Raw genomic sequence first — 17658 nt, 5'->3', positions numbered from 1 at the left:
TATGATATGGATTAGTGATCCTTTACTATAAGATCCAGTCCTCTATGGACCTCTATTAGAGGGTGAAAAACACAAACTTCCATTACAATCGAGAAAAGTTAGATTTTAAAATTTTAAATGTAAGCGCACATTTTAATATTTCTATATATCACACAGAACTATTCTTGTTTATTATGTACACCTAACCCAGGGACTTCTTAACAGTATTGTAGGCCCCCGGACAAAGCAGTGTACTGGGGTCTCTACCTACACAACCACTTAGCAAGTCACAACATACATAGATTAGCATGGGGCCCCCTATGCTCGTGGGACCCCCATGCAACTGCCCAGTATGCCCATGCGTTAAGACAGCCCTACTCCTACCTCATGAACATTCGGCTTATGCTAAATCCGATTTTTTTTTTTTTTTGAAAGCTTTTTATGTGATTGGATAGGTTTATAATTGTGAGGCTAGCGGAATGGATTGAGGGTTGCTGTGACTGACTGTGTTGATTTTTTTCCTGTTAGGCATTTTTTCTCTCGCATATGTGAAGATCCCTTTGACAGCAGGACCGACTGATGTGCACCCAAATCACTTTCATAGCAGATCCAGCCACAGCTGTGCTTTCAACTTTATTGCCACATACCTACACAAAATCCATTTACTGAGCATTTTTCAGTTTTTATGAATGGCGAAATTGCCTGCAGTTGCCGTCTCCGTCCAGCAGGTGGAGCTGCTGACGCATTCCTGCAGGCATACTAACAAGCACAGGGCCTGCCTGTGATCTACAGAACTCGTTCTTGTTGAACTTTTTGGAGACGCGCCCACGGCTGTAAAAGTTATTAAAACGGACTTTGGAATATCGAGCAACTTTGAAAATAACAAAACAATTTTCCTAGTTCCGGTTTCTTGACTTTTGAAGAGGCGCTCTTTTGCTCAGTGAGCTGGAAGTGTAACGAGTGTCGGCAGTTTTCTCTGCGCTTTTTATAGCCTGGACAGTTTTGCGGTTCTTTTCTTCGTGCAACGTAAATCCACGCTGACTTACTTTTCTTTTGTTCGCTTGATTGCGACAAAAAATATAAGAGTAAAAAAACGGTACTCCGGCGAGTGCTTTTCATCCCCGTTCAAGAAATGGCTTTTAATGCTGACGCGAAGCTGAGACCCCGTGGAGCGGGCAACAACCCCAAAGCCACTTGCGCGGTGTGCGCGCTGCTGTTCCGCGAGCCTAAACTGCTGCCCTGCCTGCACACCTTCTGCGCCGAATGCATCAGCCGCCTGGAGCTCTTCAGCGGGCAGGGATCCAAGGGCTCGTGCGTCACCCTACTGTGCCCGGTGTGCGATACTGAAGTGTCTCTGCCGCCCACAGGAGTGGACGGCTTGACCACCGATCAGCTGGCTGCTAACGAGGTGCTGTTGGAGAGCCTGCTGCGGGAGGAGTGCGAGTTAGTGTGCGATCTGTGCGGAGAGGAGGGCGCTGAGAGGCGCTGCCAAGTTTGCGGGGTCAACCTCTGCAGCTTTTGCTGTCAGGCACACAGGTGAGAAGGGGCGCCGTGTTGTCTACTTGTCGTGCCTACAGACACTCTCAACCCTTTGTGTGAATAAAATAGGTTAGTCGTGTACCTGCAGTATCGCGGACAGGTTGTGTTTCCTTCCGTCTACACTCACTGCTGCACCAATTCATTGACTGTTCTCAATCTGTGTTTCCTCGACTCCGTGGATGTCCTGAAATTTTCAGTTATTTATGACATGTGTCCTTTTGCTAGAATTCGCAAGACTGATTGGACAGCTCTTGCATGCGGCATGGATGACCACACTATTGGTATTTTGTTCTGCTTATGGGGTTCCCAAAATTTTAAGCCCGGGCCCCAGAATTTTGCATCATCAGCTTGGCCCCAAAGTATAAACCTAATGCTACAAAGCTGGTCATGGCGCCTGACCTTAGTTTCTGCTAACAGCAGTTCCACAGCATGATTTTGGGCCATAGTAGGCCTGTTATTCAAAGAAAATGTTTAATTATAGCAGGCTATTTACAAATACAGTATGTGATAAAATGTTGCATGGTATCTTTAGACAGGGATGCTTGGTTTTTAATTATTTTGGTGTACTACCTCCAGGGAATGAAAAGTTCTGAAGTACCACCATTTTTAATTTAAAATGGATGAGTTTCCTGGCTTTGTGCTGGAAATTTTCTAAGTCAATGGGCCTAAGGTTTATTGCCTTTGGTTACCTGAATGCTTCAGAACTACTAAGTAACTAAAGTATCATTCTGTGTGCAATATTTGTATATTTTTTTCTTGAGATGCTTACTGATGAGCATCAGTCAGTCAGTCATTATCCAACCCGCTATATCCTAACACAGGGTCATGGGGGGCGGGGGTGGTCTGCTGGAGCAAATCCCAGCCAACACAGGGTGCAAGGCAGGAATAAATATCGGGCAGGGTGTCAGCTCACTGCAGGGCACACACACCCACACACCAAGGGCAATTTAGGATTGCCAATGCACCTAACCTGGATGTCTTCATACTGTTGGAGGAAACCTGAGCACCCGGAGGAAACCCATGCAGACACGGGGGAGAACTTGCAAACTCCACGTAGGTAGGACCCGGGAAGCGAACCCAGGTCTCCTTACTGTGAGGCAGCAGCGCTACCACTGTGCCACCGTGCCGCCCAATGATGATCTTGCTCCATACAATCCTTGGAGTTGATGGTATGAAAAAAATTGCAGCAGACCACCAAATTAAAGCGGTATTCAGTAATTTTACAAAGCAGATTTAAAGTGGATACATTCAAAGCTAAAAAATACTAGAAAAATCTCGACTCTCCATTGGCATCAAAGCCTAAAATTAGTAATGTCTCAGTATTAAGTGGGTTTGAATAAATGTCTACTAACAAAAAAACCCATAATTTAATCATTTTGTTCTCTTCTTATCACATTCTGAAAAACAGTATCTCCATCAGCTATAGAAATAATAGCAGTTCATGCTGTTCAGTTGTTGCTTGGCCCTATTAGTTAAGTTGCATTTTTCCCCTCTTTGTTTTTTAACTTTAAAAAGCAACTCATTGATTGGTATTGCAAATTTAATGATGATATGAATGTGGACAACAGTGTTGGCTTTTTCAAAAATGCAAGGTTATGCATGATGATCTGGTTAAATCTAAGATAAAAAAAAAAATGTGTGTCCTGAAGCAATTGACATTCACTCTGTGATTTGCCTCCCCCCAATTTCTATGGTGTAAATTTCATCAAGGGGATTCCCCTTTCCTCACTTTTTTAATTTTGCTTGATTCACGAAGAGGGGAACTTCAAATGCTTTCCATGGCTCAACAAGGAACTTAAAATGGTAAAATTGGGTCCTAAGGCCATAAAGGTTGAGAAAAATCTATACTAATAAAAGGCAAAGCCCTCACTCACTCACTGACTCACTCACTCACTGACTCATCACTAATTCTCCAACTTCCGTGTAGGTAGAAGGCTGAAATTTGGCAGGCTTATTCCTTACAGCTTACTTACAAAAGTTGGGCAGGTTTCATTTCAAATTCTACATAAGGGTCATAACTGGAGCTATTTTTCCCATATAATGTAATGGAGTCTTGAGTTGGAGATGGCGGGGCGGAGTTTCGTGACATCATCACGCCTCACGTAAGTACGTAGAGAACAAGGAAGAACTCCAAACAGCGATGAGCACAAAACGCCATTTCACAATTGAGAAGGCAGAAAAACATTATGAAGCAAATGATGCATACAAGCATATTCATAAGTACAGCTACTGCGGAAACAAAGCACGGCGTGAACCGTAAGTTTATATTAAATTAAGTTCATAGACAGGCTGCCACTAGCGCTTGTAATTTAGTGCCTGCCCATATAAGGCCGCCCATCAGCGGCAATCCAATACAAACACTGCCGGTAAATATTCACGGTGAAGGACTGTGCTTATGCAGAGGAAGATGAGATGGTCAGGGTGGTGTTTGGCACAAACTCATTGAAACTGCGAGAGAAACTTTTAAGTGCCGGGTCTTAGCTGACATTACACGAGATGGCACCAGTACAGCTGGGAACCTTCGATGCAAGAACACCAAGCTGCTCACGGAACTGGCGCAGTGCACAGACAAAAGCAACAGTTCCAAAGAGTGCTGAACAAAACCAATTACACAATTGAGAAGGCAGCAAAAAAATATGAAGCGTCTTATACATACAATCATATTCATAAGTGCAGCTACTGCGGAAACAAAGCACACGGTGGAAAAAGTGAATGTCCTGCTAAAGGAAGACAGTGTAAAAAAACCCGTGCATGCAGTTTGTCACATCACAGATAAAAGGAAGACGAGCTGTTTATTGATGCAGTAAGGAACTAATCGATGAATGAAACCTCTTATCTTTACAGCGATTGACAAACACGGAATGTAACTTGAACACATCCTACAAATACGAGCCTGATTGAAAGAAATAATGATAATCAAATCCTTGATGACAGTAACATTCAATAACACTCACAAAACAATTACTGTATATTGACAATCATGTTACGCTATTTTTAAAATGTTCCCTTTTCTTTTCATAACTTCTACTTCTCCACTGCGATACACGGGTATATATATATAAATGTATATATATACCCGATCTACAATACATACTTTAGCATAGACAAGCCACACGCTGTGGCTAATTGTAGAGTCTTAAGCCTCTAACGCCGATTCGAGGTTCGATTCCCGAGAGGGGATGTACTGACTATGTAGCGCTACCGATTCATTTTACCTTCGATCTCCTTGGTTTGGGACGATGAAAAATATTAGGTTAACGCAGAATCATGTTACGCTATTTTTAAAATTTTCCCTTTCTTAGCACAAGCACAGCTGAGAAGCTTCGATGCATGTACTCCATAACGCTAAAAATAACGATTTAATCACACTTTCAATTCCAAGCAAACGGAACTTTTGTCAATGCATGATTTCCTGGTACATCCATTACACTGATGCACACATCACAGCTACAAAAATGTTAGAGTCGGAATAAAGCGCTCCTACGACTGATCATTTCGACTACCCGAAATAAGCCTTGATAAAAGCATGGTTTTGTGCACACTGAAAAGCAAGCAAAATTAGATGCATTACAGAAAGCGGACTTTGTGGCTCTTACTGGGGATCATTGGACTTCCGTGACCGCTAGTAATTCTAAATACATCTAATTACAAAATGTTCAATGATCACACTGTTTTAGCCTAATGTACAAAATAATTTTGGCTAATGTTACTCAGAGTTTAAAGAGTAAGCTGGTCAAATTACCTTTATTGGAACATACCTGAAGTCTTCCAAACTACCAACTAACAACTTTGGTTGCCAAAACAGAGATGTTTTTCCCCTTTTTAAAATGACCCCTTTTTTTAAAAAACGTTTCGTTTAAACATGGCCTGTCCCCTGGGTCCCACGGAGGCCTCAAAAACCCTAAAAAAAAAACATTTTTTTGGGGAATTTATGTCACAATTAGATTATCCCAAATTTTTCCTTACACGCCTTAAATTGAAAATTAATGGTCCCAAATTTTTAAAATAATAAAATGTATGATAATATGTTATTACCCTATAATAAAAAGGGAAACAGATTTAAGATTGGACTTAGTTTTCATGATATGTAGTGACATTTAATTAATGTTAATATTATATTAAGGGGTGGGGGAAAAATTATAATAATAAACCCCAACCCCTCAACAATTTTCAAAACAAACATTCCAAAAGCTTTTAAAGCTCCTTTTATCTTTTCTATCCAAGAATTTCCCCAAATAAATAATTAAAATTTTTAATTTAAAAAAGAAGTAAATTTACCCTAAACCCCAACATCACAATCATTTCCGTTAATTTTGTTTAAAAATTCTTTCTAAATTCCCTTTTAAAACCATCTCGTGAAAGCGGGGCGAACCATAAAATAAATGGTAAACCGTCTAAAAGTATAAAATTTAAAAAATGCATTCTGTGTTGCGTTTGATGGCATCTAAAATTTAATTTAGACCCAAAAATTTAAAAATGGAATTAATTTTAGACATCATGGTTTGGAATTTATCCCAATTCAATTTCGTTTTTTTGTTTTATAAGTATACTTATCCTTTTCCAAGGATCTTGATATTAACCGCTTGTTTGCCGGTGTTTTTTAACATTTAATAGCAATTGACTTTTCAGTTCCGATGGCTTATGTGGATAACGGATGGTTTTCTTCACTTTAGTTAGCAATTTGAAAAATCTATTTTATATTTTAAAAAACCCATTTTTACATTAAAATGAATTGAATATTAATAAAGTAAAGAAAGGCCCACAAATTAACAAAAAAATAATTCCTTTAAATTTACCATATTGGGATGTCTTAGCACCATTATGATCAATTTAAAAGCAAACTGTGTATTTCCCATATACATAATTTAAGAACCCTAGTGTAGTTGCGGGTTTTAAAACAAAAGGTGGGCTTAAAAAGAAAATTCCTTGTTTTTATTTAAAAAAAAAGGTAACCCCCCCAAATTTTCTTTTTGGTTGGGGGTTTTTTAAATTTTTTTTAGGGGTTTCCTTTTTTCAAATGGGTTTTTTTGGGGTTTCCCAAAAAATTTTTAAAGAAATTTTCAGCAATTCCCAAAGGGAATTTTATTGCTTTAGACAAATAGGTGCACCACATTTTAAAATAAATTGAATTTTTTTTTTATTATTTGACAGTTTTATTTGAATTTTCTTTTTTAAAAAAGATGGTTTCCTTTTTTTAATTTTTTAAAATAGTTTCAATCCACTAAAACATTCAAAAAAAACGGACCCCCCTTTGGACAAAAATTTTTTTTAGATCCCCTCCCCCAAAATTACACCCCCAAAAAAAAGTATTAAAGCCAAAACCGTTAAAAAGCAAATAAAGGGTGGAGAACCACCTGGGGCCCGGGGGAAAATTGGGGCCAATGGCCGAAAACACCAGGCCTTGTTTTTTTTTAAGTATTTATTCCCTTTTTGTTTTACGTAATCCCCCGTTTTTGCGGGGTTTTTGGGTTTACCAAAAGGGGGTTTTTTTTAAACATAATATTTAAAAACCCAATTTTTTAGGCCCCGGGTTTTTTCCCAAGTTTTTTATTCCTGTAATTTCCTCAGTTGGTTTATTGTTTCTAAAGGGGGTTTTTAAGAAATCCAATAAGATGTGTTTTGATGAATTTAAACCCAAAAGGAAAAGTTTTTGGGGAATCAATTTAACCGGGAATTCCCAAAGGGGCCCCCCCAAAACCTTTTAAAAAAAATTTTTTTTTTTTTTTTTTCCAACCTTTTTTAAAAAGCCCAGTTGATTTCATACAAGGGATGCTATTTGGTGGATGACTGAGAAGCTAACCAATCAGAGCACGCAGTTAAGTTCTCCTGACTGAGAAGCTAACCAATCAGAGCACGCAGTTAAGTTCCTGCGTGCTGAATGCAGTGTTAACCAGGAAGTCTCATCTCGCTCATTCAGCATCAACGTGTTTCGCTGTGTAAAGAGTTGTGCTCTTTTGTGTTTATCTTTGTGCATAGTCAAGCCCGTCATTATGGCTCCAAAATGATCTGCTACTGCTTCAGGGCCGTGCCCAAGCAAACGGAAGATGTTAACGATTGCCGAAAAGGTAAACGTTTTGGATTTGTTGAAGGCTACATTTCTTTTTATTTAAAAAGTAGGAAAGGAATATAAGATCTACGGACGCAGTGTCCTTTTAACCAGGGTGCAAAACGAGTTGTAAGTGGATGTAATAAGGCAGTAGTCTGGATGGAATCTGCTTTAGGGATTTGGATTGAAGACTGCCAGAAGAAGAACAACGGCAGTGCTACACAATTGCCTGAAGTGGCTCCTTTAGAAGAGCTGTAACGCTCTCCTTTGTTGTGCAGTAAAACTAAACTCATTGTTATCGGACAAGTCATTGTGTCATTGTTGGTGAGTAACCATAATTAATTTTCTACTTGCAGTATCACTGTACACACATTTACTGTATTCTTGCATTGTACGTATTTATTGCTGGTGGCCTGTCTATCGTAATGGCTGTAACATATATGATATCGGAGACACTCAATATCTTTAAAATAATACTTAGGTTTTACTGTATATAAACAGTGTGTTTATATACGTAATTTCAATGAATCTTACCTAATATCTAAGAGAATACAAAAGGATTATGCTGTATAACTCTGCGGGGAATATTTATAAACAGTGTGGGAGAGTTTATAAGGGCTTAAAATATATAAAAATAACCATACAAACATATGGTTTCTACTTCACAGATTTTCACCTATCGTGGGGGGTCTGGAACGCAACCCCCGCGATCGAGGAGGGATTACTGTATTTGTAGGTGTTATGAGTCTATAAAAAATGCATTAAAATAGGTAGACCTGGCCTTCATTCCAAAAAGTGTTAAAATAAAGCTTGATGAGTATCACATTTTACACACTTGCTCAGCACATTTGTTTGTTATATTTGAAAAATGTATTTATTTTGACTGTAAAATGCTGAGTTTTTCTGTGGATTATTTACGAAGCATATCTTTCCCATAATTTGTCTAAATGACATATGTTTTATTCTATTGTGTCAAATAAATGTAAAAAAGTATTTTAAAGTAATTATTTTGATTAGCACTATTTAGTTTTTTGAGGGTGGTGGCTGTCTGACTAAGGAATCTTTGCTGGTAACTGAAAGGTTGCTGATTCATATTCCAGGAGTGCCAGAAGGAATGCTATTCAGTTAGGCCCTTGAACAAGGTCCTTGACCTGAAATTGCTCCAGCGGCACTGTAAATATCGCTTACCCTGTGCTCTCTAAACCCAATCTTTTTTTTCCCTCTCTCTGTTCTTAAGACAGTAAGTTGGGGTATGCAAAAATTACAAATTCCTAATGCAAAAAAAAACTACATGGCTAATAAAGTGAGTTATCATTAAGGGAAAAATAGCATCAGTATGTACATGTGTAATATTAGAATACATGTTCATATTGATCAGTGTGAGGTCTTTGCGATGAATCGTTCTTTGAACCACCTATACTATGAAGTTTTTTTCTTAATTTTATTCACAATTTATTTTAAAAAATAATAATCAATAAGGCTACTATAGGGTTTGTGTAATTCTTTCTTGAGTGCAGGTGATGAGAAAATGTCATTAAGATTCACCTAATACGCACAAACCAAGATTGCTCTGAAGTGCAAGTGGTAGATTATTGAAACAGTTGTTTTGTACACAGTAGGCAACCAGGTGTGATTCAGCAAATACAAGTGGCAGATGTATTGCAGTTCAATAAAATGCTCATGTCAAAATATACATAAAGGTCACAGATATGCAGCTTTTTATTTTAATAAGATCTACTACTAGACAGTTATTTGTTTTGTTTGTTTTAATGGCACTATTTGAAAACTGCTGTCCAGAGGCTCTTTCCTATAAATTCTGCCAAGAAGAATGTCAAATATCACTTCTGAACAATGTGGAAAACTGGTACATACTTCCCCCAACATAATTTATTGCAGCAAAAGGGTTCTTAACAAAGTATTAATGTGCAGGGCTTGTATACTTATACAAATACAAACTTTTGAGTTTTTTTGTCTTCAGTTAAAAGTCTAGACTGCCTGGGAAATTCAAGTCATGGGCATACCAATATGGCATCCCGCCTTGGATCCCCTGGCCATGGCTGGTTTATGATGTGCCAAATACATCAGTAGACAATGGAGAGGAGAATTAGTTGATATCTCCTCAGGTGGCTTGGCTTACCACACAGTCTGAGGAGTGCAGCTCTTTATGGGAAGAATAATATTCTGCGGCTTCCTTTCAACAGAGTCACGGAAGAGTTTAAGGTCTCTTGTACTCAAAGTACTGCAGTATAGAGAATCGAAGGATCCCAGTTTTTCCATGTCAGGCATTGAGACCCAGACCGGCAGGAAATTGAGTGCCGCTAGGCAGCAGAGGATGACAGAAGCAAGGCTATGGGTGAGTGCAGTGGCAATGGGAAGATTAGGGATGGGCAGTTTTCCAGTGCCTCAATACAACAAGGTCCAGGGCAAGGAGAGGTGACTGCTTGTCCAGGAAGAGGTGAGAGCTGCAATGAACCAGGAAAGAGTCTGCAGGATTACAGGCATAAGGCAGCAGGGAGCTTGAATGAGATGGAAGAGTGCAATGGAGCAAAGGCTCATTTGGTTAGACATCTGGAGCCTCATGTATAAATGGTGCGTAAGCATAGACATGTTGCGTAAGAATGTTTCCACGTTCAAAGCTTGATGTATAAAACCTACACTTGGCGTAAAGCCACGCGCTTTTCCACGGTACCTCATACCTTGTCATACGCAAGTTCTCCGCTCGGTTTTGCAGGCTGGCGGCACCCATCGTCAAAGCAGTGCTACTGTTCCTATGTGGTTACCCTTTATTTGTTAGAACCACATTTCTGACGCGGCTTTATAAACACACTGAAACTAACCGCGTATTGTTTATTAGTGTAATGCATCTGATTGTAATTAACCTGTAACAATATAATGGCCCAGGGAATAGCCATAGTATTCCAAATACCATAACTGCTTTAGCGTTGTAACTCTAACTGCACCTTTTTTTTCCTTCTTTCAGCTGCTCCCGTTAAGGGTTGCCTCAACGGATCATCTTTTTCCATATTACTCTCACTGCACCACTCTGAGTATTTATATCACTGTATCTGAGTGGGGAATTGCAGCAGCTGATCGGAAAGAGAATTATCGGTATACAGCATCAAGCCCACTCTGCCTCAGCCATGGCAAAACGTTTCAAAGACTTTCCTCTATGGACCTCGTGGTTCAGAAACAGTTTCATCCCAAGAACTATAAACGCACTCGTCAATTGCTCCTTGTAGAACTGTTTATACTTATAAGTACAATCACCCCACTGTAAACTTGCACGGCAGTTATAATATTGCACAGCCTGCACCACTTTATAAAGCACGTATTTACATATGATGACAATATAATTTTCAAGATGAAATACAGCAAAATATGTTGATTATATTATACAGATACAACTTTAACTTCATTTAAATCTGTATTGTTAATATTTAAACATGTGAGGACACTGTGCCGCAGCGCTAGCAAGTACACGTATTGTTCCTGCCTCGCGCTGTATATTTTCTGAGGATGGCGCGACACTGGAAGGATAGACAGATAGAATAATTAAACACGTACTATGAAGATATTTCAATGTTCCTTAAAAGTTTTGTAGAATCGTCGTTGTAAGCTTACAGATGGCTTAACGTCTATTACAGAGCTGATTGTGTGGCGATTGGGTATTTAGAGAAAGAAAAGTAAAGACAGGAATTGAAGGATAGTACGTTTGAAAGAGACAGTACTGCAACAGTAATTTCATCGAAGGTCATGCACAATCACGCACCGTGTTCCCCTGTTTAATAACGTGCTTTATTTAACTCCATGAAAAAGATATCACGTATACATCTCAGTATTTTAATTATTCAGAGAGCTGTAATATCACGAATGTAATGGATTCTGCGTCCTGTCGGAGAATGAAAGAAAGAACGGAAGCACGTAGTGATTCACACACATACAGCACATTGAAGATCAAATACAAAACAAAGCATTTAACATGCTACTTTAGTTACGATGGGATTTGGGAAACTAGCAAATTAAATGATTTTAAAATGAAGTTTATGTTCTACTTTAATGACAAAATAAACTACGTGATTAAAGTGGATATTTCGAGATTGGAGTTAACATTTCGTGCTTTTTTTTCCTACTCCGTGCATTTTTTTTCTCACTGTACCCTAATAAGCTTCCATATGACACTTGGATGGTAGGCTACGTCTCGCCTTTTCATGGCAACTTTGCTATGTGACAACTACTTTTTTATGTCGGGCACTGTGGAACTTTGTGAACTTGAGCTTGTTTCTCCAACACGCTATGTCACTCGATCAACGTCCTTTTGTTGATTATACCACTGTATAAACCAACAAATAGTACGTTTTTCTTTGCCTCCACTTGGTATTCACTGAAATTCTTATTTTCCCTCTTGCTTTTGCCATTGCCTTTTCACAGAACGCTGAGCTTAAGGGCTATTTATATTGATTTGCATATTCAAAGAGGCGTAATTCTGGGAGGAGATGGGGTGGGACAGAAGGCGCGTGCACGTGCGTTAGTTTTCACGCTGTTCGGGATTTATGGAGCGGAAGAACACGGAAGTTGGAGTACACACAGATTCCTGCATCTAGAATTTTCTGTGCGTAAGCACATTTCGGCTTTTGTGCTTACGTCATGTTATAGTGCGAATTCTACGCACGGCGTTATACATGAGGCCCCTGGTGAGTAGAGCCCCAGCACATTAAATTCTTAATCCAATCTTTATGACATCTTACCTATCCCTGCAAATCTCCAGCTGTTGGGCAAAGCTGACTCACCTTCTAGTCTGTCCTGCTGTGCAAAGCTGTACAAAGGCCCTAGGGGAGGGTCAATACCAGTGACACCATGACAAGGTGCTGAAGGCAGTTGCTGAGAGTGTCTCCTCAGCAATAACAATAAACAGGTCCCACTGTCCATCTAACAAGCAGATAACATTTGTCAAGGCATGAGAGCAATTGAAAGTACAGCCTAGAGCTGCTGCAGGTTTACTTTCCACCTCATAGGACTGGCAGATAATGTTAGATCTGGGAAAGCAACTTAAGTTTCTGGCACATATTGCTTGCCCTGATAGAACTGACTGTGCCCTGGGAAGATTGTATAGAGAAGGCTTTTGAGAGGAAGCTGGCAAAGTACCGGGGGCTTCTGGAGGATTGCCAGAGACATGGGTGACTAGCACACTGCCATTCTGTGGATGTAGGCTGCAGAGGCTTCAGTGACAGAGTCTAGTCTCTGCTGGACATGAGTGGGCCGCTCAAATAAACAGCCATCAGGACTGCAATGGAGGCAGAATAAAGACCTTCCAGGTGACTGTGGATTAACAGGGGTGAGCTGTGGCTTAATGCTTCTGGAATGGAAGTCGGGGTTTGAGTTTCCATGGCTCTCCCAGGCGAGGGTGTATGATGTTGAGACCTGAAACACCCTGTGAACCCAGGGAACATCAATTGATGATGCGTCCCAGCAAATCTGTAGGTTGCACCTTTCACCTACAGAAAATGGTTTATTTTGACTTTGGAAATGTACAGTATTGTTACAACATAAGAGTTGACATTAAAAATACTGAATGAATAAATATGCATACAAATCTTTTGTCACACAAAAAATTATGACTTTCAAGGGGATTGAATACTTTTGCATGCCACTGTATATCAGTCTATCTATAGATATCTAAAGTGTTTGTTTTTATATCAATCAGTAATGTATTTTGTATGTACGTACATGAACAAACGTATACCCTGATGTCAGTAGAGATGTTTTCTCTGCACCTGCATCAGATTGGAGAATCCACAGTTAAATTTTCAAGAACTTTCCAAGCTAAAATTAATTGCAAAATTTTTTTTTTCTTCACTAGATGGCAGCAATACATCATTTTCTATCTTGTCATATCTATTAAAAATAATTCAATACCTGCTGTTATCTACAGTAGTAACTGGTTACTCACTGTTTTAATTTAGAAGATGCACGAATTAAATATATATGAAGAATGCATTTATTTATTAAATGATTCCAATACAAAGCAATTCAGAAGTTGCATTGCAGCTAGGGAATCGGTCCTATCCAACTAGCAACAGGTACGTGGCAAGGTCTGCCAGTCCGTCGCAGGCCACACATATATGCATTTGAGAGAAAACTCGCTTTCCATAAGGAAACATAATGGAACACAGGGTTGACATGAAAATTCCACATAGTAGACCAGCAAAGGACCCACTCAGAGTCTAGTTGCTATGGGGCAGTAAGCTCCCCTGTGTGAAAAACTAATTGCCCCCTTGTTAAAAAATAACCTAACTGTGGTGTATCACACCTGAGGTCAATTTCCGTAGCCACCCCCAGGCCTGATTACTGCCACACTTCAATCAAGAAATCACTTAAATAGGAGCTGCCTGACACAGAGAAGTAGACCAAAAGCACCTCAAAAGCTAGACATCATGCCAAGATCCAAAGAAATTCAGGAACAAATGAGAACAGAAGTAATTGAGATCTATCAGTCTGGTAAAGGTTATAAAGCCATTTCTAAAGCTTTGGGACTCCAGTGAACCACAGTGAGAGCCATTATCCACAAATGGCAAAAACATGGAACAGTGGTGAGCCTTCCCAGGAGTGGCCGGCCGACCAAAATTACCCCAAGAGCGCAGAGACGACTCATCCGAGAGGTCACAAAAGACCCCAGGACAACGTCTAAAGAACTGCAAGCCTCACTTGCCTCAATTAAGGTCAGTGTTCACGACTCCACCATAAGAAAGAGACAGGGCAAAAACGGCCTGCATGGCAGATTTCCAAGACGCAAATCACTATTAAGCAAAAAGAACATTAGGGCTTGTCTCAATTTTGCTAAGAAACATCTCAATGATTGCCATGACATTTGGGAAAATACCTTGTGGACTGATGAGACAAAAGTTGAACTTTTTGGAAGGCAAATGTCCCGTTACATCTGGCATAAAAGGAACACAGCATTTCAGAAAAAGAACATCATACCAACAGTAAAATATGGTGGTGGTAGTGTGATGGTCTGGGGTTGTTTTGCTGCTTCAGGACCTGGAAGGCTTGCTGTGATAGATGGAACCATGAATTTTACTGTCTACCAAAAAATCCTGAAGGAGAATGTCCGGCCATCTGTTCGTCAACTCAAGCTGAAGCGATCTTGGGTGCTGCAACAGGACAATGACCCAAAACACACCAGCAAATCCACCTCTGAATGGCAGAAGAAAAACAAAATGAAGACTTTGGAGTGGCCTAGTCAAAGTCCTGACCTGAATCCAACTGAGATGCTATGGCATGACCTTAAAAAGGCGGTTCATGCTAGAAAACCCTCAAATAAAGCTGAATTACAACAATTCTGCAAAGATGAGTGGGCCAAAATTCCTCCAGAGCTGTAAAAGACTCATTGCAAGTTATCGCAAACGCTTGATTGCAGTTATTGCTGCTAAGGGTGGCCCAACCAGTTATTAGGTTCTGGGGCAATTACTTTTTCACACAGGGCCATGTAGGTTTGGATTTTTTTTCTCCCTAAATAATAAAAACCATCATTTAAAAACTGCATTTTGTGTTTACTTGTGTTATATTTGACTAATGGTTAAATGTGTTTGATGATCAGAAACATTTTGTGTGACAAACATGCAAAAGAATAAGAAATCAGGAAGGGGGCAAATAGTTTTTCACACCAATGTATTAACTAAAACTCCTCAATGATATAAGATATGCTTCCCGCGCTGTGCTTGATTGTTTGCTTCTCTCTATCTCTCTCACTCTCTCTGCCTGAAGGAGTGGGTGTGAGCAGAGGGGCTGTTTGCACAGAGGCTGTTTGCCTAGAAGATATGGACCCTCCTCTATCCGGTGCTTCTGCATACTTAAAAGCACGTATTGATTTATTGATTGTTTGCTTTTCTTACCTAGCGCTCTCTCTGACATTCTCTGCTCCTGACGGCGCTCATTTGAAGAGAAGATATGTTTGCATTCTTTTAATTGTGAGAAAGACCTGCCATCTCAGTCTTGTCTTGGAGCACAGTATATATATATATATATATATAAACTGTATATATATATATATATATATATATATATATATATATATATATATATATATATATATATATATATATATATGTGTGTATATATATAATTCACTAAGGCAAGGCACCCATGGAAAGCGCGCCGAAAGGGGCGTGGATTCACTAAGCTGCCGACAAGTAACACACCTATGGCGCACGCAGGAATGGAGCCACGCCCACCAACTCCAAGACCATTGGATACGACAACAACTCTCAGTGCCACACCCACCAACTCGGACACAACGACACAGAAAAAAGGGCGTCATTTATATTCGTCTGTCGTAGAGGCCACATGCACCTCAGAGCAACGTTAACTGTTTATAGAGGCATGTTTCTCGCGGAGGTGAATCGCCATATGCAGCATGTAAAACGGTTTGCAAGGGGTATCCCATGGGATCCTTAAAACAATCCTTTACAACTGAGGATAAAACACAATGAAGTAAGCAGTCTTTAAAAACCGAGTTTTCAGTTATGACACACGACCGCGTGCACCATAGCAAACTGTTTTACACGCTACATACAGCAATTCACATCCACGACAAACATGCGTCTTCTTAGATGCTCCTGCAGGAACACGGAAGACGTTTCCCTGCCCAACAACACTCCTTTTTCACCGGACCGCATCTACCCTTGCTCTCTAGGCATTCACACTGCCTGCCCATGACAACTGTATCTTTCCAGAAGTGTTTAGCATTCAATAAATAATTATGCATGAGATTGAGCGTGTGTCTACCCGGCGCAGAGAGGCATGGGTAAGCTGTTGAACCCCATTCGGGCTGCAAACCGTGGAATTCCCACTAAGTGCAACTCATACGCTCCCACTGATTACGTCCCTACCCTTTGTACACACACCCCCCTCCCACCTCGCTACTACCGTGGTCGGGTGTCTTGGTGGATTATATAGAAAAGCAGCCAAAACCGCACAGAGCAATGAAAAGTCTACGTGAGTCACAGGTGCATCTGTACTGTGCAAAGACAACAACAATTCAAGTGACGAGTTGAAGGTGGGCACATGAGCAGGCAGTGCATACTGAACGAGAAATCGGCAGACTAGCATGATGGAGGGAGCGGAATGGATGTCCTTCTCCTCCCCTCCCGTTCCACCCTCCGTGCCTGAGCGCCGTCCACCCCCATCCCTCCGTCTGGGAGGAGAAGGCGCGATGGCGGTCCACCAGTTTTCAGTCATGGACGATTGTGTGTTGCTTTTCTTGCTGATTTATTACATTACCGATTTTTCAAATGTTAATTTTCTCCCTGTGCTTAAAAATCATTAAAAAACCGTCCTGATTACGCCGCGGGTTGGCTAGTATTATAGAAACTGTTCATAGCTATCTTAAGTTTTTATACTCCTAATGAAGCACACAAAGTAATGTAAAAAAAAAAAAATACACACGCTGACAATTAATGACAATTTATCATGACATTCATTCATTAAAATATGCATCTTTTTATGCACCTGAACAAACAATCAGTTGGAGCATCAGTAGGGCTTAAATACTTACACAAACACTAACTATTGAGGTATTCTTCTTCAGTGACATTTTATTATCACATACCCACTTCCATGAAAAGTAATCACAGTAATTCAGACCACGGCTTATGTCAAGTTGTCATATGTGTTTTGTAGTTTTTCATCTTTGGACACAAAATATTCCAGCCCTCATTGCTACTTCATCGTTTGTCTTGATGACTTTCCATTTGCTGCACTTTTGATACCAAGGAGAAAGTAATCCTAGTTTTCTTTTTAAATGCAATTTTGGCCCTAATCAGACATAGAGAAACTTAAGGATATAAGAATAAAAATAATGAATGTTGACTGCTTTTTTTTTTTTTTAATATATAAAACCTTTCAGTCACTGAAAGTCATACGCTCGTATAACTTTCTCAGAAGGTCATTTTATTTAAAGGAATCACAAGCGTGTTTCTTAACATAAACACTACTACTACAGTGTAAAATAGCAACACTGCTAATACTGTATATTTATATATAACTGTATTTGAGATACGGAATCTGCATAACATATGGATATGTTGACATAAAGT

General features: G+C 39.8%; 1 protein-coding gene across 3 annotated transcripts in view; it reads left to right on the top strand.

Annotated features, from left to right (window-relative positions):
• Positions 1-720: 720 nt before the first annotated feature.
• trim45 (tripartite motif containing 45) overlaps positions 721-17658 on the top strand; it is a 67642-nt gene continuing 50704 nt past the window's right edge. Inside the window, exon 1 of one of the 3 annotated variants that reach the window (XM_039743741.1) lies at positions 721-1515. In XM_039743741.1, coding sequence (XP_039599675.1) covers positions 1112-1515 — 404 coding nt within the window. In that variant the 5' untranslated portion in view covers positions 721-1111. The remainder of the gene's footprint in view (positions 1516-17658) is intronic. The other 2 variants (XM_039743739.1, XM_039743740.1) reach the window with 2 other exon arrangements.

Source organism: Polypterus senegalus, chromosome 2, assembly GCF_016835505.1.
Source record: "Polypterus senegalus isolate Bchr_013 chromosome 2, ASM1683550v1, whole genome shotgun sequence".
Classification (NCBI taxonomy): domain Eukaryota; kingdom Metazoa; phylum Chordata; class Cladistia; order Polypteriformes; family Polypteridae; genus Polypterus; species Polypterus senegalus.
Note: the sequence above shows the minus strand (reverse complement) of the source record. Positions and strands in the feature narration are given on the sequence as shown.